Source organism: Leptosomus discolor, chromosome 9, assembly GCF_034619465.1.
Source record: "Leptosomus discolor isolate bLepDis1 chromosome 9, bLepDis1.hap2, whole genome shotgun sequence".
Lineage (NCBI taxonomy): Eukaryota > Metazoa > Chordata > Aves > Leptosomiformes > Leptosomidae > Leptosomus > Leptosomus discolor.
This window is the reverse complement of record NC_141399.1, coordinates 27,094,900-27,117,226: the sequence shown is the minus strand read 5'-3', so window position 1 is coordinate 27,117,226 and position 22,327 is coordinate 27,094,900. Positions and strand designations below refer to the sequence as shown.

The window sequence follows — 22,327 nt, the reverse complement described above, 5'->3', positions numbered from 1 at the left end:
TCGCTCCATCAAAGTGGGTAGATAACCACTTGGCTGAGGGGTTCTGCACCAAAGGGCAAAGCCTCATTTGCCAAAGCCCAAGAAGGTCATGCAGATCCCCTGGGTTAAAGCAAGCAGTAAGCCTGGTATAGTTACCAGAGCAGAAGGCATACATGAAGACAGGTTCCCTTTGGTAAAGCGTACCATTCAGTATCTGCAGCCCTGCACGGTTGCTCACGTGGAGCAGCTGGTACTCTACTAAATGCTTTCTATCTCATATTCTAATTCCATTGCATTCACAAGGTTCTCATACTCATGACTTTTCGTGATGCATATTCTGTCATGACTGTTGTTCTTCATGATGAAAGTGTCATTGGATGTTTCAGTCTTAGAATTTTTCTCCTTGTATAGACACTCAACAGGAACTTCCACATCAGCCTCCAGTCTCGTGACATCTGCAGTGCTATGGCTGAAACAACAGAGAGACATTATGGAGAAGGATGACTAAATCAGAAGTCATTTGATTTACATATTAGGCAAAACCGAGATCTACCACATAATCTGTGGAACAGCAAAATTTATATTAATCTAGTGAGGGCCTGGGAGGCTCTGAAAGACACTAGAAAGTAACATTAAAAGAATTACCCATCAAAAAGAAGCAACACACAGTTAACCTTGGTACAATAAACTCTCATGGCACTATCATGTTATACTGAAAAGAGTTACCAGCAGATAGTCTAGCCTTTAGAAAGTAACTACCAGTAATAATTGGGAAAAACGGCAATGTGTGAGGCTACAGATGGCTAAAGCGTGTCTCTGTATAGGAAACTAGCATCAAGGGATTAAAGGTTGAGATTAGGACAGGGCAGAAGATACGTTTGTATAATTGTAAGCAAATAGGAATTGCACCAAATAATACTTGGATAGGAACTGGGATGTGTTTCTTAAAGAGAAAGGCACATACAGAAGGAACTTATCTCAAGGGAAGAGCTGCGAATTCCTGTCCTTTGCTTTGTGAAATAATGGTGGGAATTTACTACAGAGAACAGTTTTCCCACAGCATCTGCAAGGCAGAGTGAAGGACCCAGAATATCTCTGTTTTATTCCAACATATTAACGAACAGACTCTTGCTGCCTCCCTGCACTAAAATATTAACGTCCTCATGCTACCAACTAAATAGACTGTCAAGCTATTCAGATCCTCCTCCCGCAAGTCAAAGACATCTTTGGCCTTTCCCTGAGCAAAGAGATTTTTTGAAAAGGGTGCCCTCAAAGTCTTCTCAATGGCCTGGGTGAAAAATTGTACTCACAAAGCAACTTCATATACAGGTTCTGGGAAAAAAAAAAAAAGAGGAATCAAAGGTGTGCATCAATGTATATTTATGATTAACGTGCTACAGAAAAAACCTCGGGTATTGCCCCCCCTCTCACCCTGCTTCTCCCCAGAAGGGACCAGCTGGGGCCGGGGCTGACGGGGTGATAGGGGCAATGGGGCTGATGGGGGTGATGGGGGCTGATGGGGATGATGGAGGTGATGGGGACGATGGGGGCGATGGGGATGATGGCGGATGATGGCGGGTGATGGAGGTGATGGGGATGATGGGCGTGATGGAGGATGATGGGGGCGTTGGGGGATGATGGGGGCGATGGGGATGATGGGGGATGATGGGGTTAATGGGGCTGACGGGGATGAAGCCATGGCGAGCGCCGCGCCGTCCCGCCCGCCCCGTGCCGTCGGACCAGGGCTGCCCACCCCGCCCGGCCCGTTGCCTCCCCGCCCCGTTTCCCCGCCGCTCACCCGCCTTGTTCCGCCGCTGTCGCCGCCGGCGCAGCAGCGCGGCCAGGAGCGCCCCGAGCGCCCCCCCGCCCAGCGCGGCCGCCAGCGCGTAGAGGTGCGGGGGTGGCGCGGCCGCCTCGGGACCTGCGGGAGGCGGGAGCGCTGCGGCAGCGGCCCCTGGGGAGACCGGCCCGGGGGGAGAGGGACCAGCCCGGTGCGCCCCGCCCAGCCCGGGGCCGGGGAGCGCCGCACCGCGCCCTTGTGCCTTAAAACCGAGCGAAAGCTGCGGGTGCAGCTCCAGCCCGGCCGCGGCCGAGGGCAGCCTTGGCGTTTCCAGCCCCTTTCGGGCAGAATCACAAAGGAAACCTGGGCAGTGACCGCCCCGCGAAGCCCCGGCAGTGACCGCCCCCGGCAGGGCACCGGGGCCACCAGCCCTGAAGCTGCCTGCCCCACTTGGACGAGCACACAGCTTTGGCTCCCTCAGGGGAGCACGTCTGAGGTGGACAGAAAGAAAGCACCCATTGGACCTGTTCTTGGAGCGACAAGCTGGATTATTGTCCCTGACGCGTCATCCTACGTGTGTTCTGCCAGCAGGCTTGCGGGCATCCCCACATCCCCAGCCATTGCCCTGGGGTCCCTGGCAGGCCTGGCTGGTCCCCAGCCATCATCCTGGGGGTCTCTGGCAGCCCTACCAGGAGCCAGGCTCCCATCCTGCACAGTCCTGGCCCCAGAGGGCATTTTCCTGACCCCACCGTGATCAGGCACGATCTGAAGCAGGGAGGATGCCAGCCCCTGTGGAGGCCTCTTGGTGGCAATCATTAAACAATTCTTATTCAGCATTACAGGTCTGATCCTGCTATGAAAGAGGAAACTGCCTGCCGCAGCCTTGTGCAGTGGAGATGAGGAGCTGGGGACTCACCTCTCACCACCAGCTCCACGGCGTCGCTCTGCTGCACGGCCCCGGCCCCGGCCCTGTTTTCTGCCTCACAGTAGTACGTCCCGGTGTCGGAGGGCCGCAGGCTGTCCCACACCAGCTCGGCCTGTCTGCTCAGGAGCCGGGCTTCCCCTCCCGGGGTGCTCCTGAACCAGCGGTAGCTGATGGGGGGGGACCCGTTGGCCACACAGCTCAGGCTGGTGCTGGCTCCTGCTGGGACCATCAGCCCCAGCTCACCGGCCCTGATGATGGGCTTGGTCGCTGCCACTGGAAGACAAAGCAGATGGGCCCAGGTCATGCTGGTCCTGGTTGTGGTGGGGCAGGTCACCCCCCCCGCCATGGCAGTTCTTGCTTTGGCTTTCAGTGCTTTCCCAGGAGGAAGAGGGGCACTGCTCTCATATCACCACTTTGCACAGGTTAAGCTCAGTTCACCCATGCCTAAAGCCAGGTTTACACCAGCTATGCCACATCATACAAGTCCTGCTCTGTTGAGTGGGTGCCCCCATTGCAGGAAGACAGTTCTTTCTAGCACACGCTGAGGGTGCTCGGGAAGGGGAGAAGGCGGATTTGGCTAACACAACCCCACTTGCTGTCCCACTTGCTACAAGAACCACAGAGATGCTGGCTACCTGCACAAAACCAAAACCAGACCTGGATGTTATCTCAAGCACCATATGGCCCCCATCTCAAGTGGCCCATCAGTAGATCCAGACTGGGATGTGTGCTAACTGATCCCCCTTCCCCAGGCCATCCTTACACCTTCACGAGTGGAGAAGAAGGGCTAACACAGCAAGGGAGGAAGATACCTCAACACCCAGCCTGGATGTGGGTAGACAGTATCATGTGAAAGACTATTCCCACTAGCTCCTGCTTCTCCTACATTCTCTGTGGATTAGACTAGCTTTATTGCTGGATTTACCCTTGACAACTTTAACCGTAGTGGTCACCTCCCTTGTTATAAAGCTGTTGTTTTTAGACCTCCAGATGACTTGACAGGTGTAGTGTCCGCTGTCGGGGATTTCAAGATTCTCGATGAGGAGCGAGGCGTTCCCTGGGCTGTTCTTTGGGACACTGACCCGGTCTCGGAACTGAGACAACAGGACGTGGTCACCAGAATCATCCCTCCGAAAGATGGTAGAGGTGCTATAGTCTCGCTCCATGCTCCAGCTGAGTGTTTGCTGTGCGAAATCTTCTGAGGGCATGTAGGTACATGGTAAAATGGTGGATCCCATCCATGTGCCTGTGACCTGGTGGACACCAGATAGATCCAAGAGGGCTGCAGGGAACAACAGTTGAAGGGAAGAAATAAGAATGCAGCAGAAGAGGAGAACATCTTTAGGATAGACGGGAATCGCCAGGCAGTGGAAGCCAGCATGTGGCCACATCTTAGATGTGCTGTAGACCACAGCCAGCTAAACCAGGGCCTGTCCCCACCTCACTGAGCATGGGGAAGTGAACAGTTGCTTCGACCTCATGGCTATTTTTATTGTTTCTCTCTGGTCACTTGCCAGTTCTCAATTCCTTCTCGCTACAGAGGGGCACAAATGCTGCTCCTGGTGGCAGCATCACAGCTACAGTCTTCACAAGACCTTAAGCAGCATCTCTTGTTCCTGCTCCCTATCCCCAGCTTTTACACCCTGCTTCTGCTGCTTGGCTTTCCACTTACACTTGCACATGATGAGTCAAAGAGCAATGGCCTCCCCCCACTGACACAGGATGCTCTGACAACACCACTTGCAGTGTTGACTTCTGCCTTCTATATGGGAGGAAGGATGAACAAAGCAAGTTTACTGCTTCACTACAACTAACAATGAATGCCACACATTTGCATTCATTAATGTCACTCTTTTTATGCAACATTCCTGGTGCTCACGGGACCCAGCAGTATTGCTGTGTGGGGAGGAGCACTCCTCTGTGCAACAGCCTGTCCTGAAGCTAGCACGATGTGCCAGCTGGGGGAAGGCAAGCATCTGTGGATCTGTGTCCACGGGGACAGCAGAGGGGACTGCTGGGGCTGAGCGTAGTGGAAGCTTGTTTCTAACATGGAGCTTTGGGTTTCCTCTATTGGATGACTTTGAGAGGTCAGACACAGCTCCATTCTGCAAATCTCACGTCCCAGTCAAACAGTTCCTTGATGTATCAGTTTTTAAAGGTTTTCCATCTCTCCTCTTCCTCTTTTCACAGACTCTCACCAAGAAAAACTAAGAAGGGTGGAAGCTATTTAGAAGACTGCTCAGAAATACCCTCAAGGCATTTGGTGCACTCAAGTTCAAGTATGTTTGCTATCCAGCATATTCATCTGGACACAATTTTGTTTAAACATCTCTCTTGTATTGTTTTGTGTTGGTGTGTGCCATGAAATAGCTGCCAGCTTCCACTGGTTCCCTGCGGAGCAGCTGCACTCTGCCTATGACCAATTTCAACATTAGCAGGGATGACTCCAAAGGAGAGCTGACTGGAAGGCATGGGAGAAACTCAGCAAAATGAAAATCCCTGAGACAGCATTTTTAAAAGAAGAATTTCCTCCCAGTGACAGTTCTTAAACTGGGATGCAGTCTTCCAGACAAACAATGTGAATTCTCCCACTGGAGGGAAGTAGAGCTGGACCAGGCAAAAACCTGAAGGGCTATGTTAGGGATTAGAAGACTGATCAGAGGGATCTGCGTTATCTATAACGCATGATAAAGGAAAAAAGTATTGAACTCTCATGTTCTGGCTCATTTTCTAAAATGGCTGAGCATCATCCTTCTTAACCTGCCAGCACCAGCTGTCCTGGTGGCATGTAAGTGCCATGTGGGCAGGAGCCTTTAGGGATCAGTTCTGAAGTACTGGGGTGGAACAGGAATGGTGGACCAAACCCAGTCTTTTTGCTTCAGCCTTAGAGAACTTCAGATTTGACGTAGATTTCTTGGATCATACCTGGTTCAATCAGTTAAGCACGTGCCAAGCACTCAGTTGGGCACAGGAGAAGAGGATTTTGTAGTACCCAGCTCATTCTCCCAGCCTCTCCAGCTGTCTGCCCACTGAAACCACAGCTCCTCTGGGAAGTGCCTCTTGTAAGTAGCAAATTACCTGAATTTAGCTGGACTTGGCTCACCTCTGCCCATGCTCCCTTATCCCACTCCCCCTTTCCCCTCCTCCACAGAAAGGCATGGGTTATGTGCGGCTGCATTAATTCCAAATAAGTTGCTTCAGAGGCAGATCCCAGAAATCTGCAAAGCTGTTCTTATACGATGAAATGGGAAACATTCTTCAACCTGTTTTTCTAAATGTGAGGAACAATTCTATGCCTCTGTATACAACTTGTTAAAGCACCTCTCTCCTGTTTCCCAAAACCTTCCTCTGCTGGTGTCCGTGTCATACGTGCCCTGGGAGTGTGTCTCATGGACATGTGAACGGAAGCAGATTCCAGTATCACCTCTCCTAGTGCACCCAGAGAGTCAGCAGTTCAGGAGAGACCAAGGGGAATCATGTGTGCCTGCACCTAGTCTCGCAATTACAGCTCCTCTTCTCCCCAGGACCATGCTAGCAGAACAATGCTGATGCATTATTAAATTATAGAATAATGCATAATCCAGCTTCACAAAGACTGTTTTGGAAGCTAACACACCAGAGCAGGTCCTCTCCAAGGGTTTTGTTTTGTTCTTGCTTTGGAGCATGGGAGCTGTCCTTTTGCCGAATACTGACCTGTTTGCTCCACTCTTAAAAGCACCTTGTTGTATCTGATACCAAAGGAGACTCTTGTCAATTCTCAGGCACTATTTTTTCATACAAGAAACTAAAGTCTTTCCACACTTGATATTTTTTAAAAATTAAGACACTGTAATTCAAAAGATTTTCCTTACCCTCTTAGTACTCTGATTTTCGTTCGTATACATTGAAGCATTTACTCACCATTGCAGCTGATGAAAGCCGTCGCAAACACCGCTATCCACACAACTTCTCCCATTCTACCAGAACTGCAGGCTCGTCCTCCTTTCCCTGCACTTTTTGGGAGACACCCCACGCTCCTGGGACCAGAATGCAAGTGAGACTTCCCTTTCTTCTGTCCTTTGTCATCTAGGATCCTCTTTCTGAAGTATCACGAGTCCGTTTCACTGCTGACTTAGGTGAAGGGTAAAGGATGGACAAAGACTATAAGGATCATTCTGTATCATATTCCCCTGTCCCCACCCTTGTCATTCAATTGACTTTTCTGACTGTGCATATTTTTAATTATTCTTCATAATTATGTGTTTCTTTTTTTCTTTCTTTTTTTTTCTTTCATTCCACATTTGTTTTCACTTCACAGTGAAAGAGCTTTATGGTGACTACACAGTCAAGCACACAGTAGCAAGGGAAAGCAGACTTGAGGATGCTTGTGAAGCACAAATTCAGTTCCCCCTGACTTGTGTGGGATGATATTGCTCATCAGAGCGCTCAGCATCTCTCTCCATCGCACCACGAGGGCTCAAAACTGGGCATCCAGAAGTGGAAAAGCACAGGTGTGAGTGTGCTGACTCACTTAACACCATGCAGGAGCATGAGGCAGAGACCAACATGTTGATGCTCAATTCCATTTCCTTAGTGTCTTCTCCTGCTGACAGTACTCAGTCCTTCCACCAACTTCTGCAGTAATAGACTATGGGCAGCCCTGCTCACCTTCTGAGTAGGTCAGTTTGTGACCTGAGTGAGGAAGACAACCAGCCCTAGTTTCTTCACCAGTCTGAGCCTTTTAGACCAGAAAACTTGGGATGCCACTTCTACTGCTTTTTTCTGTTTTAACAGAAGATTTGTGGAGAAGAGGTGTTAAAAAACCAACATCCTGCTCTTTAGTCTGATAGGAATTTCCCTGCAAAAGCTCAATTTTCTGTCACCCACCCAGAAACTGTGCCCAGTTGCAGTGCAGCTACAGATGCAGTTATATCGACCAGGGCCATGGAGAAGGTGCGTGGCGAAATGAAAGGTTAACAAGCCAGAGTCGTCAGCACTTAGTGGTACGTGAGCTTTTACCACCTACTGGCGATCAGATGGTCACTGCCTGGTGCTCTCATTTTCACAGCATCACAGATTATCTTGGTACACATTTCTGCTGAGTGAAGGAGTGAATATGAGTCCATTTTCAGAGAGATGATTTAAACCCAACCTTTTGCACATTGCACACCCTGGCCTGTGACTGGTGATAGAAACTGGGCCCAACAAACTATCTCCTACTCAAAGGACTTTAAAGGAAGCTGGATTTTGGGGAACATGTCCTGGAACAAGCTGAAAACCCAAGCTAAAACTGCTGATATGACTACTTTCTGAACTGATATGCAAGACTTCCTGGAGCTGTAACATAAAAATAGGATAAAAATGACTGTTTACCTAAAACAAACATGAAAAACTGTAGTTCCTCAAATGTGATGTACATGACATCTTTCTCTCCCTGGGACAGAGATGTAGCTGCTGGTTTTCTCCTCCCTGAGTCACAAGGTCAGCCCCTTTCTTTCTTAATAGAGGGACTCCTCATAGTTTTGCATCTGAACAAATGAAGAAAAAGCCTTTAATGTCTCAGACATTATGGCTAGTTACCTGATTTGTTATAATGAAGTGTATTTATTTCAGTGCTTTGGATTGAATCTGTTGCTTTCTCCCTTACAGTGCCAGGCAGGTAAGGCACCCTGAAGCTTTTTCCGCCTCAGGCACCCATCTTCCACGAACTGGACATGGCACACTTTCAAGCATCATTTCTTCAAGTATCACAGCTCAGGCAGTGTGACCAGTATGACTCTTTGTTCTGCAGTTTCCACTAATACATCTCAGGCTAAATAGAGGTGGCACAGTAAAGTCCCTGTTTCCCTGAAGCTGAGTGCAGATGGGAGCTCAGGCCCTACTCACAGGGACCAGCTCTGCAGAGCCTGCATCTTATACTCATACATGTTTTGGCATAGTCTGTCAGAGGCTAGAGAAGTTTGCTACAATTTTCCTGGTGATGAAATATGATTTTTAGCCTGCAAGGGGGTACCAAGCTTTCAGCAAACCACCAAAAAGTAGGTAACTGAAGAAGAAAGGTCTCAAAGTGCTCTTTTTGAACCATCTGCACTCAGAAAAAAAAGGCAATTTTTACTGCAGGACTTGAGACATTCTTATTTGGTCCAGCCATAACCAACTCACAGATCTCACTAAATATACTGTGGTTTACTACGTACTTTTTGGATGTCCCACAGAAGCTAATTGTATGAGCCTTACAGCCATGTACACCACAATTCTTTCATATACACCAGACAATCGTACAGACAGTCATGAAAACATGACCTTTGTTCCACCTAAAGAAGCAGAAATTTAGTGTAAACAAGCATCTTCTTCAAGGCCTGTGTGACAGAAATGGGACATACAAGTGCTTTTTCTGAGAATTAGCTTCCCTTCCCAGGAATTTCCAGGCCAATTACATCAGTTCTGGGTTACCCACTATCTCAGCCAAATCCTTGTAAGTACTTCCTAGGACTAGGAAAGGGACCCATTTATGTGGTGTCATCTGAGTGTTCGTTTCCTACTTGGTGCTACAGACAGGCTTCACAAATTCAGCTATTAGAACAATACAGATTTTACATTGCCTGTGCTTTTGGTAGCCTCACTGATATCACAATACTCGCCCTTTGCAAGCTTCCCAGTTCCTCCTTTAGTGGCTCCATGGAGGCTGGTTGAGCTCTGGTTTTGCTAAACACAAGTGCTGGTCTAGGAAGATCTGCCTTAACCTGTTTGTCTTCCTGGCATGCTGCTGTATGCCACTGATGTGCTGCACAAGGTGCACAGCAACTGCCCTTTTTGCCAGCGATACCCCACACTGAGTTAGGATCCCAGCCCTGCCTTGCATTGTCCAGCTGTCCCACAGCATGTGCAGACACAAAACACACAAACTAGTTCATGGGTTTCTTTCCAGTTTCATGAGCTTGCCTTTTACTGGTTGCCTTAAAAACAGTTTTACTTAACATCACCAGCTCCTGGTTGTGGTTGTCCAGCTATTTATCCATGTTTGTACAGCTGCACTGCCTGTGGCTTTGCAATGCAACCGGAATGGAATTATTTTTTGATTTTGTGGCACAGCTGTGGGATACCTGACAGCCATCGTCCATAGAGTGTCAACAGTAAGAATGCCTGATATGCACAGACCGCACTGTGACCAGCCTGTCCTTCCTCGGAAAGCCCTTTGTCTCCATACCTCTGTCTTGCCTTAGTGCTTCTTCTCAGGCTGGACCTCTGGCCACATTGCACCACCTCAGATGAACAGCACTGCGCGTCCTCTCGGGCAGCCAAGTCCCCGTTCGGGTAGCCAAGGCAGTCATGTTGAGGTACACTGTGTGTGTCAAGCATTACTCTGCTCCCACCCGAGCACACACACCTTGCAAACCCAGCATGCTTACTGACACGCTGGGTGTCTTGGTTCGACTTGATGACACTTTGACTTTCCTAGAACCTTTAGGGGCGTTTCATCATCTAGCGCAAAATCCACAATTTCTTTCTGAAAACAAGGATGAAGGGAGACAGGAAAGCAAGCTAACCCCTGAGAGAGCTGACAGCAGGGCTGACATTGCTTAAAATAACTGCCTCAGCCTACCACACTACAAAGGGTCTCTCCCAGCTAGGTTAAGACCAGCAGTGGTGGAATACAGGCAGGGAGGGAAGAGCTCATGGTGCTGGCTGCGTTGCCGTTCCGTTGTTCAGCTCTTTCTTGAGGAGCCAGGTCTACTGGTCTGGATGGCTGTATCCATCACACCACTTACAGAAAGGACAAGCTCTTTTCTACTTATGCTCCAAGCAGCACATGTCATGACTGCCTCTTTGCTTGGATGTTCACCCTATCACTTGACTTCGCAGTACCTCTGCTTTCCAGTTGCTCCACGTAGCACTGAAGCCCCATATTCCTATTGCAGTAAGTTTATTTCTGGGATGGAGCTGAGACAGGTGGGCTGCTTTCCAGTAACAGAGACATTCCTTTTTCACCCCTCCTCATACCAAACATATGCGCACGCACACACACACACACACTTTTTTAAAACCCTTTTTTAAAGAATGAGAACATGACTGCAGGGCTCCAAAAACTGCAACCTCATCTAGAATTGAAAGATTGAGCAAACATGACAGTTTCCCAGAAAATTTCAACACTGTCAATTTGTCATCACGTTAACACACTATTCAGTCATGATTTTTCTGTTCTCCGCAAAACCCTTTTAGGAATAATTGCGTACCTTGCAATATTGTTGCAACAGCTTTCCTCCCTCCTCACCTTCCTGCTTAGGAAGAAAGACTGTCAGACTTCATGGGCTTTTTATGCTCTTCCTAATAGAACTCATTTTCTTTCACATCCTAAACGCCTCATTTCATTAGCTCTGAAGCTCAGAAGCTCAACTTCTGCATGTTCCCTAAACTGTGGCTGACTACAGCCTACAAACACCTGACGCAACACCAAAATATATCCCAAACTCCAGTGGATTCACGGTAATTCCTCCGCTTTCAAGTAGAGGGACCTAACATGCTCCTAGGAGTGTAGCTGCTGGGCACACACTGACATTCACGCACACTCACTTTTATATGCAAAATAAAGGGAATTATAACAAAATCTACTAACTTTGTAGTCCTGAAGTTTAATGATTTTCATTTGCTTCTCCACATTTCCAATAAGCTGCATGTAACTGTCGACAATTTTTTCCAAGACATCATCACCAACAAAAGGTGCTGTTTGTTCCCTTTCCATTTTGAAGTCAAGGTTTCCCAGCCCTTGATTTTAAGTATGTTCCTGACAAAGAAGCATAAAACTTGTGGTACAGGAAATTCAGGGAGAAAGTATAAGGTCACTGATAAGTACCTGTAGAGTGTGCCTGGCCGTTTGTGAATTTTGATGAACATTTATATCATTCATTGCTCTAAGTTCTCATTGGACCTCTGTGTACTTTGGGTTTTCATAGCGCTGGATGAATAGCATTGTGTTCTACACTTATTTCTGTATTGCATAACATAAGTACTTTTTCTCTTCTTTTAAAAGCACAACCAGATAATTTTAGCTGATGTCTGCTTCATTTTCTCCTTGAACAAACCGTACACCAGTAATACCTATTTATTTTCTCCGCACTGGTCACTTTGCTTGTTTTGCCTTGTTCTCGCTTTTTCAAGCTGAGAAAGTATAATGCATTTGCATAGAAGCAGTTTCATGACACTAATCATCCTTTATTATCATTCTCAGTCACTTTTCTAGCTCTGTTAAACCCTTTCAGGAGGTGACACCTACACACATATGTAAGACGGAAACACTCCATGGGTTTTGACAGTATCACAATCCTGTTTTCTATTTCATTGTAACGTCTTTCCTAATAGCACCCAATACTCTTTTTGAATGCTGGTGAATTTTGAGCTGATGCTTGCAGAGAACTGCAGCTGCAGATCTTTCCCGAGCACAACCAGCAAATCTTGGGCCCACTAGTCCTGTATCTGTGTCACTGATATCCCCCTCGCCTCTCTGATCACTCCTTTTGTTTTACATCTGTCTGCATGGCTTTTCATCAGACATGATATTGCCATATCACTTGTTACAAAAAGGTTCTTCCATAACTCTGCAGTGTCCATGTTATAGATTTACTTAGGGAGGTAGAAATTACAAATAACGAAGATTTTCAGCTCCCTACTTACACTTCAGACCTTCTAAGCCGGGAGGAAGGTAATTCATGAGTATCTACTGAGGAGCTGTAATGGTGAGTGCTTGCTGGCATTTTAAAGATGAGACTGTAGTGCAAAAATATTAATATCAAAATAATTTAGACATGTGTAAGCAATCCTATCCACAAACTTATGGAAGAGTATATAATTTCTTTCAAATTCTAAACATGCATTAAAGAATGAGTAGAGAAGGTGAATTCAGAAAGAACACGCCTTGCTGCAGTGTCAGAATGGCCCAAGCTGTCCAGTGCCAAAACTATAGAAAACGTGTATGCATAAAGGCATAGTGAGTACAGTATGGTGGGTGCAAAGGACATTTATTCTTTTTGTATTGCTGCTCCTAGTGTGGTAAGGTTCTTGCTTTTATCCTGGCTTTAATCTGGCTTTGAGTGTTTCTTGAAGGGCTTCTTCACCTTACCACCTAGGCAGCACTCTGGCAGATGGGAGGAGAAATTCCCATTCCCAGGCCAGCCTCATTCTGTGCTTCTTACCCAAAGATGATGGGGATGTTGAGCAGCTCTTGGTGCTGGCTCTACTCCCAGCACTCGAAGGCTGCGAACACAGATCGTTTTGGTCATATAAAGCAGCAAGTTTAGTGTAGTGCTCTTAGCCTGGGATCTGCATACACTACATACGCCTTCTACAGAGGTGGTGAAGGAGAACCAAGAAAAGAAAACTCAGAAGGTCTCTACAGCAGTCTGTAACTGAAGCTCCTGAAGAGGTTTGCATTTTCACTGCAGAGATCATGAAGGCTCCACAAATTGTGGAGGAGGCAAAGGTGAATAGGAAGACAAATTTTGGCTGGATGAAGGTACTCCTCAGGGCTGTTACCTGTAGAGCACTGTTGGTTCTCATGCAGTGTCCCCTACTTCATATTCAGATTCCTGGGTGTTTCCAACACAGTCATAGTCATTCTTTTTCACATCCATTTCTTCAGATCTTTTGTTTTCAGAGGGCTCCATCTCATAGTGGTTTTCAGTGGAGGAGATGGGTTCCTCATAGTGAGCTGTACTTTCACACCTTGAAGAAGCTGCTGCTCTCGAGGTATGGCTGAAATCAAAATACAATATGAAAGAAGAGTTGCAACCAAAGAAGACATCTCCTGGCCATCAAGATTTTGAGCAAGATTGTGATTCAAACCCATGTAAACCTGGGCTATTGGATTATGACAGTAGTCTGAAAGAAATAATCTTGTCTGTTGCTACCAGGTGGCAGCATTGCCTCCAATCTGGGGAGAGTTTCAGAGGCAGCAAAAGATGTGTGAGCAACACAGGATTACCATCATTTCTGAGAACTGCACAACCAGGCAACTTCTCTTTGCAAGATAGATAGATAGATAAAAGTGGTGGAGGAACGGTAAATAGCGAACTGAACGCAGCCCACATCCACCACGTGGTTTATGACATCTAGTATCTTTAAAGTGAAGGTAAACCCTCTGAGGAGAAATGCCATCACCATTTGTTCAGTGGCTCAGAGTTCAACTGTTACCTAACATGCTACTTCATAAACTGCTTGGGAGGCACAGCGCCCAGGCAAACACCACTGGCGTGTTCTACCATGGTACTCAAGTCATCAGCACTTTAATTTATAACTGGTTCTCCTCGTACGTTTTTACTGGATCATTAGGCTTTTCAGTATAGCTTCCATAGGTTACAAGTAGATCAGGATTCTGAAGCCTGAGTTTAGAAATAGCTATAACTTCTTGCCACAGCTATGATTGAAAGAGGCAAGTTTAGCCAAGGGTATTTCAGGGATAAATCAGAACATGATCTGTGCATCAGGAGCCTTAGCTCTCTAGAAGGGGAATTCCTGTTCCTCGCATTTGAAAAAAACACTGGGAATTTATCCTTGGCACTGATTTTCAATAGGCCTCATTGGGCTGAGGAGTTAATAAACAGCTCTCGCTCATTTTTATGATTCTAATATTGCAAAGGAGAAGATCTGTGTTCATCCATTGTGTGTTGATGTGGAAAGCCCATAGGTCATCAGTACAATGTACTACTGAACTAACTTAAACCTCTTCATCCACACTGTTAAAGAAGTTGTTCTTCTGGACAGCCAAGTAACACCATTTGCGTTTGTTTTTTTCTGCTCTGATATAGTCCCCAGAGACTCATCAACATGTTAGGTAAAGGGTTATACTCACAATTCTACTTCATAGACTTGAGCTGGAAAAGAATAATCAGAAAAGCATGTCAATAATTTGAATTTATATTATCAAAAAAGAATTTCTACCATGTCTGTTCTTGATATAAGAAATTGACCTCTGAAGGCAGAACAAAACCAGGAACCTTAGAGATCATGTTGGGTGGGTGATGACTACTATTCCCAGGATTCAGTCCAAGAAAATGGAAACAACCCATATCCCAGCTGTAGCACAACTGGGTCGAAATAGCTGGCCCAAGGTCAAAGGTAAAGTTATGTTTAGGAACCAGAAGTTCCCCGTTCCAACAATTTTCCTGTTCATTAGAAGTTCAGTAAATAATAGTTTAGGAAGAGGTTATTCTGGACAAGAGTAACTGGCCACCAGATACCTGGTGGAGCTGATCGACACCTGCGATCGGGCAGGTAAGTGGAGCCGCAGGTGTCCGCGAGGACTGGAGGGAAGCAGCCTCAGGGATGGCCTGGTGGGGCAAAGACCGAGATCCCCCCGCAACCGGCCTGGGGATGGGCGCTGCGGAGGCGGATTCACTGCCGGGCCAGGGTGGCACTGAGCAGCGGCTGCCCCTGGTGTGCGCTGCTGGCGGCCCTGGCCTGGGCTTGGTCACTGCGTGCAGGTCTCCACTCCAGCTGCTGGGGCTGGTTTTCCCTGAGGAGACAGGGCTTTGCCTGTGATGTGGGAGCATGCTGGTTTGAGCTGGGGCAGGGTTAATTGTCTCCATAGCAGCTGGTACAGGGCCAGGAATCGTGTTTGTGCTGGAAACAGCGCTGGTCACACAGGGCTGTGTTGTTTACTGCTGGGCAGTGCTTGCACAGCCAAGGCCTTTTCGGCTCCTCACCCAACCCCACCAGTGAGTGGGCTGGTGGAGGCACAAGGAGCTGCAGGGGGGGACACAGCTGAGACAGCTGACCTCAACTGACCAAAGGGATATCCCGGACCATATGACATCATGCTCAGCATATAAAACTGGAGGAAGAGGGAGGAACGGGGAACGTTAGGAGTGATGGTGCTTGTCTTCCCAAGTAACCATTGCACGTAGTGGAGCCCTGCTCTCCTGGGGATGGCTGCACACCTGCCTGCCCATGGGGAGTGGGAAATGAATTCCTTGTTTTGCTTTGCTGGTGTGTGCAGCTTTTGCTTTACTTATTAAACTGTCTTGATTTCAACCCACGAGTTCTCTCACTTTTACTCTTCCGATTCTCCCCCCCCATCCCACCATGGGGGGAGTGAGTGAGTGGCTGCATGGGGCTGAGCTGCTGGTTGGGGTTAAACCATGACAAGGTGCCAGAGCTGCTCCCAGTAGCTGTGAGCACAGTACCATCCCCATTCCCTAAAACCCTTAAAGGTAAAGCTGAGCTGGGCATGCACGCCACATTCAAGTTTCCCGGAACATTCTACTCACCATCTTTGGGCTTTCTAATGCAAATGATAAGAAAAACGACAAGGAAAACCACAGCACCGCAAACCACAGCAATCAGGATGACCAGGTACAGGGACAGGTGAGTCCTATGGAAATCTAGAACAATACAGCAGAAGGCTTTCAAACAGAGAATCCCCCCCTCAGGTCACAGTAGCAGCAGCAGCTACATGGTGCTGACCACTCCCCTGAGGACAGCAGCAGCTGGCCCATCATGGGCATGCAGGGTTATACCGCATGTGCCTTTCCCTGCTTGTCCCCACTCAGACAGCACCGTGCTCACAGGGCTCTGAACAGGCACAGTTGTGTGAACCAGCCAGACTCTGTGCATGCACCTCACCAAGGGACTGTGGCCATAAAGTCAACCAGCAGAGTCTCCATGCTGAGGCTGAGGCCAGGAGCTGGGTAGAATAGTTGCACTATGTGTCATGAAATAAAGGGTCTCAGCTTTTCATTCGAGGATACTGTTCAGTTGTGTTTGGAACATTTTTAAACCCACCATGGCACTGCAAAGCTAGAGGAGGTACAGAAGATCTGCTTAAGTTGCACACTGAGGCTTTTTTGCTGTTCCAGCTTTGACACTCAAAAGAAAGATCAAAATGGGCTAGTGTTTGGGAACACAGCAACAACTCTGAATGCTCCAACTACAAAAGCTTTTTTTTTTTCCTCCTTCCCATAATGCCACCCGAAGTCTTGGAAGAGTCACCATGAATCATCTAGGTCCCTTGAGAACAGGCATTAGTACAATTTGCAGCCAAAGGGCAAATTTGATTTTGAGGCTGAAGGTACTGACTACTGTCTTTAATCTCATTCGTTGCTTTATTTTGCTTTCCACTTACTCCGAGTTGTATAATTCTTTTCTGGATATCCCACGCCATTCTCAGAAGTCACTGCTGTTGTGGGCAGACCTGCAAAATAAACAGGAGTGAGAGGCTCACAGTCATTTCCAGTCCTCATTTTAGCATGAGGAGATCTGGGATTACAGCTGTAGCATCAAAGGAAGATGTCTCCATTACCTTTACAAGGCAGTGAAAACAGGCAAATTTTAGAAATGAGTACTATATATATAATATACAGGTATGCAGTGCTATATGTACACATCAGAGAGATACTATATGTAGTGTATATACACTATATAAACTATGTCTACACAAACTGTATATAGACATACAAATATATCCAGTGTATATACATACACACCTGTAATAGTGGTGGAGACCCATGGAGTCCAAGGGATTGCTGTGGTACCTCTGAACACCAGCTCCGTTTGGTTTTTTTCTGTAAGAATAGTCAACAATTGTCAACATCTTCCCTTAGCTTCTGGCCACTGATGCAGATTCCCACAACCAGCTGTATGATTGGTGGGGCACTAAAACTTCAAATGAAACATAAACCCAAAATACAAAGTTCCCACCAGCAGACCTGCTGTAGCCCAGGTCTGAATTCTCACATGCCACAAAAACTAACTGGGAATCACAAGCACTCCCTCAAAACAACCGTCCTTGGTAAGGTAGACTGTTTCCAGTCAGGTCTGAAGGAGCTTTTGCATCACTTCTATCTGCCACTAGAGACACCATCTCTGCCTCTCACTCCAGCAGCTTTCAATCAAGTCCAGAAAACAAGCAAAAAGTTCTTTAAAAAAAGAACAGAATCCAGAACATCCTATATGGTCCACAAGTTTGGAAATGGTATTTCCAGCAGCCCTAAGACACATCCAGAGCCTCTCATCAGAGACACAACCTCCCCACGAGGAAGCTAAAAGCCCTCTGTGGACTGGAGACTGAGAGGAAGATGTTCTATGTTCAGAAGCACCTGGATTAAAAACTGAGGCATGTGGACTAGAATAAAATGTTGTCAAGACTGTATTCCCTGGCAACAAAATTCACTGCTAAGCACTGGTGTCAAACCCTCCCCCAACTTCTTGTCCTTGCTGTCAGCTGTAACTGCCATTACCCCAACCTGTGGTTGGGCACTGTCTCCCCGAGGTTCCTCCATCCCTCGGAGAGGCCACTGTCATTGTGGGCAGATCTGCAAGGTGAAGGAAAGAGAGGCTCACACAGGAGTTTGACCATGTTTGTGATGCTGGTGCAATACAGAACTTCTCCACTGGTGGGATAAGACCAGGAGGAACCAGCCACCATGCAGAGGAGAGGTGGGGGACTGCATGCTAGCAGCGTTGGCCATCATTCATTCCTGTTCCCTTGGTGTACGCTCTCACATGCAATTGCTATGAAAACCCCCACATTTCAGCCATGACCTTTGTTCCACTGGGAGCTCATCACTTTGCCTTTTTCAAAGGTCACCGTGTGTATCTGTGCTTGGCTCTGCAATCACAGGCTTCATGGCTCTGATGACCGAGTTACCAGCCAAGGAAAGCAGCGAGTCTTCCACCAGACATCCATCATGCACTGTCTTGCAGAGCCTGGGTACATCAGAGCACAGCATATGTGTGAAGTGCAGTGTGTTTTCCTGAAACACGTGGCCAGTCGTAACGAACAAGGGCCAGTTTGATTTTTTCACTTATTTAATTACAAATCATACGTTCCTCCTTCTCAAAATGAAGTCCTGATTCCTCATCTAAACTTGCTAAACTGCAACAGGCAGCTCTACGCAGCCAGTAAGAACTTCAAAAAAGCCAAAGAGGAATAAATATGCATTTTAAATGCAAAAACCGCTTTTGCACCAGAGAAGAGCAGTTCTGCTAAAGAGGAGGGAGGAAATTGAATAGAGGAAATAGAAAAGAATGGGAAGCCACAGCCAGGGGTGAGAAGTGCTTCAGAGTGCAGAAGGCCAAGGCTTTTTGTGTTTTGTTTTTTCAGGGAAGGGAAGTAGGACCATTGCTGTGTCCCTGTACGGAACGACTCCAGATGTTTTGCACCCAGCTGTGGCTCTGGGGACTCACCTCTCACCATCAGCTCCACGGCGTCGCTCTGCTGCACGGCCCCGGCCCCGGCCCTGTTTTCTGCCTCACAGTAGTACGTCCCGGTGTCGGAGGGCCGCAGGCTGTCCCACACCAGCTCGGCCTGTCTGCTCAGGAGCCGGGCTTCCCCTCCCGGGGTGCTCCTGAACCAGCTGTAGCTGATGGGGGGGGACCCGTTGGCCACACAGCTCAGGCTGGTGCTGGCTCCTGCTGGGACCATCAGCCCCAGCTCACCGGCCCTGATGATGGGCTTGGTCGCTGCCACTGGAAGACAAAGCAGATGGGCCCAGGTCATGCTGGTCCTGGTTGTGGTGGGGCAGGTCACCCCCCCCCCCGCCATGGCAGTTCTTGCTTTGGCTTTCAGTGCTTTCCCAGGAGGAAGAGGGGCACTGCTCTCATGTCACCGCTCTGCACAGGTTAAGCTTGGCTTAGCTGTGCCTGTACCAGCTATGTCACCCGTTGCACCTCCTACATGAAGGCCTGCTCTGCTGGGTTGGTACCATCTCCATTCCTCTATAAATCACCACTGCCTAAGCAAAGGGAGATTGGGCACGTGCTGCTGAAGTTCGGCCAAAGAAAGGCAATGCAATATCCCAGGGACTTCCCCTCTGGTGTGTGTCCCTTGGAAACATTGAGCCATCAGATATGAGTAGTGCCAGGGACAAACTGGTAAGCGAGGCGCCACAAATCCTCCCCCAGCCCCGAACCGTGGGGCACAGTACTGTGGGCAGAACCCCTCTCTCTGACCTATTTGCTGCTTCTTGCCGGGGTCTGGCACCGCTCTTGCATCAGAAGCGGGTGGTCACTGCCTGCCTGGTCTATTCATTTCCTAGAAGCCTTCCCAAGCCAAACCTTCCACTCCTGTGCAGCTTCCTTTTTGGGTTTACCTTTAACAACCTTCACTTCAGTGGTGATCTCTCTTGCTATCAGGCTGTTGTTGCTGGCTCTCCAGGTGACCTGACAAGTGTAGGTTCCCCTGTCGGAGACCTCCAGGTTCAGGATGTGGAGAGACACGTTCCCTGGGGTGTCCTTCAGGACACTGACCCTGCCCCTGTATTCGGACAGGAGAATGTGGTCGCCAGAGCCATCCCTCTGAAAGATGGTGCCAGAGTTCTGGTCACGTACCACAGTCCATGAGACCATCTGCTGCACAAAGTCCTTCTCAGGCACATAGGTACATGGCAAGGTGGTAGACCCCCTCCAGATGCCTGTGATCTCATTGGGGCCAGCCAGGTCTGGAAAAGCTGCAGGAAGAATGGAGAAAGAAAATTTAAAAGTAAGTAATCATGGTGAAGGCAGCTTCTGGGTGATGAAGCAGTGGTGAGAACATCAGCCAGTGGAATCCACCAAATCAAAAGCACAGGCAGTCAGCGTAGACAATGATGGATGATGTGTTCTGGGATGGGATAAGCGAAAAGCAACGTGGCACGAGGAAGGCAGATGGGGGCCCCTGATTGCCAGCTCACCAGTGTGTGCCACATGTGCAGATTGGCTCTCATACTTGCAAGCCAGTGAACACCATGCAGAGCACAGATCAGAATGAGTGGACAACTTGGACCTGAGGGAAGGAGTTTGTCTCAAGTGGAGTTGTGCAGCCCCCCCAGTCGCAGCTGGCAGCTGCCCCCACCACCCAATGTCACTCTTTCCCCTCCCAGTTGGTGGGTTTTGGGGTAGGTGAATCCTTTGTATCCTCTCTGCACGGCAGAGACCCTTTGCTTGGCAAAGGTAGCGAGTTAATAACCCTCTTTGGTCAGTAAATTGGCAGCAATAACACGCTTTATTAGTAGTAGTATTTCACAGATCGGATAAAATAATACTTCACAGATCGGATAAAAGTATGGCTTTCCCTAATTCTATCTAATAATATGGAGAGAAAGAGCGAGAGAAAAAGAGAGCGAGAGTGCAAGAGATCACCACTCCTGGGTTCCAGCAATGTCTCGCAGGTCCTGTCTGATCTTTGGTGCTTCGAGGGTGGGTGCACACCAGTGTCTTGATTATTGGTATTTTTATTGTCCCTTTTCATCAGTATTCATGAGTCCTGTTCACATTATCCCCTCCTCTTCTCTGTTTCTGTGATAATTAGGACACAGGTGCAGTATGCAACATTTTAGGGGTTCCAAGGGGGTTTTGTCCACTATAGATAAGGGAGTGGACCTTCTCAAGTCCAGTGTACACCTGCAGATGAAGGAGTGGGCCTCCCCAAGTCCAGAAACACCCCTCTTCTGCAGGGTTTGTCCGTTTGGATAGGGGAGGTTAGGTAGCTGCTCCAACTGAAACCCCCTTATCGATCATCCCAAGTAAAGTTTCTGAAGGGGAAACACTGCTCCACCCTCTTTTATCTCCTTGGAGCAGGCTGGTTTTTTGCAAAGCAGGCTGTTTTTAGGGCTAATACATAAAAGTTGCACTGTAAACCAAAATATGTGTCTTTTGTTCAAGACACATACATAAGATCTGCAAGACAAGTTGTTGAAGGCCATAAATCAGACTGTCCTTCACACACTCTTGGGGCTTTCCTGGGAAGCACCTCATCTTAACAGCAAACCACAGTTTTCATGGGTTTCTCTCCTCCACTGCCTGTTTATCCTTCTGAAAGGCACTGCTTTATCAGACTAATCTGAATTTAAGCAACTTAAGTAATGGATCAAAGAAGTCTAAAACTCTTTACATTTTCCTATAAAAGTGAGGTCTGTTGCCTTTGTCCCAGTACATTTTTGTCACTTGTAGGGCTCAACCTGTGCTTCCGTAGACACTTCTTTACCCTTTTCTCCAGGTTTTCAAAACTCCCCTTTCCTGGGAACACATATACTAAGCAGACCCTTCATGCTGGGCTGCTTGTTGTGCTCCCTGAAACAACCGTCACAATGTATATGGGATCTTTGTACTCTAAGTACATGGGCAGTTCTTCCACAGCCATCATACACTGCTGTACTCCGCAGCCACTGGATTTGAAACAACTGAACACCAAGCCAGCAGCGAGCAAAGACATTGGCCTTCTTGCCATATTTCTATTCCTGAAACAGAACCACCCCCATACAACCACACGCAGGCACACCAATGCCAGGGAAGGAACTGCCTCGCACAGGAGACCTTTCCATAGACTCACCATTGCAGAAGAGGAGAGGACTCATGAGCACAGCTGCTCTCACCAGCAGAGCCATCCTTCCCAGGGCTGCAGCTTCTCCCTCTCAAGTAGAGCAGACCTCCACTCTCCAAACCAGGAACACTCCCTGTCATCAAGAACCCAGGATGCCTGCTGATGGCTTTTCCTTCCTCTTTTTCAGAAAAAAAGCGTCTCAGTGATGACTGTCAGAGGTGTGGGCAGATCAGAAGTCCTAAGGGAGGGTGAAAAGAGGAAAGTTTAAGAATTACTTCTACTCTATTTTGTATTTCCTGCTGAGTATGCTTTTTTTCCCCTTCTGTTTTTTAATTCCTTTTTTTCTTTTTACTCTTAAGCACCTGTTTCTTTCTCT

At 47.8% G+C, this 22,327-nt stretch overlaps 2 protein-coding genes across 4 annotated transcripts; both read right to left on the bottom strand.

Moving 5' to 3' along the window:
- Positions 1-218: 218 nt before the first annotated feature.
- Positions 219-6,639, bottom strand: LOC104348003 (V-set and immunoglobulin domain-containing protein 4). Its single transcript, XM_086470349.1, has 6 exons — positions 6,585-6,639; positions 3,610-3,966; positions 2,665-2,957; positions 1,778-1,892; positions 1,290-1,311; positions 219-448 (listed from the first exon to the last, which is right to left on the bottom strand). Exons 1-6 carry the CDS (start codon positions 6,637-6,639, stop codon positions 238-240), a joined length of 1,053 nt encoding a protein of 350 aa, XP_086326475.1. The 3' UTR covers positions 219-237.
- Positions 6,640-11,273: 4,634 nt separating this feature from the next.
- Positions 11,274-22,025, bottom strand: LOC104347995 (V-set and immunoglobulin domain-containing protein 4). 3 transcript variants are annotated; one of them, XM_086469857.1, is made up of 9 exons: positions 21,961-22,025; positions 19,745-20,101; positions 18,816-19,121; positions 17,897-17,965; positions 17,138-17,215; positions 16,777-16,845; positions 15,923-16,036; positions 14,506-14,527; positions 11,274-13,409 (listed from the first exon to the last, which is right to left on the bottom strand). In XM_086469857.1, the coding sequence occupies exons 1-9, from the start codon at positions 22,013-22,015 to the stop codon at positions 13,211-13,213; spliced, it is 1,269 nt and encodes a 422-aa protein (XP_086325983.1). In that variant the 5' UTR covers positions 22,016-22,025; the 3' UTR covers positions 11,274-13,210. The 3 variants fall into 3 exon arrangements, with proteins under 3 accessions (XP_086325983.1, XP_086325984.1, XP_086325985.1); XM_086469858.1 differs by lacking the exon at positions 17,897-17,965 and having other exon boundaries at positions 18,840-19,121; XM_086469859.1 differs by lacking the exons at positions 17,138-17,215; positions 17,897-17,965 and having other exon boundaries at positions 18,840-19,121; positions 19,745-20,119; positions 21,958-22,025.
- Between the last annotated feature and the right edge of the window lie 302 nt (positions 22,026-22,327).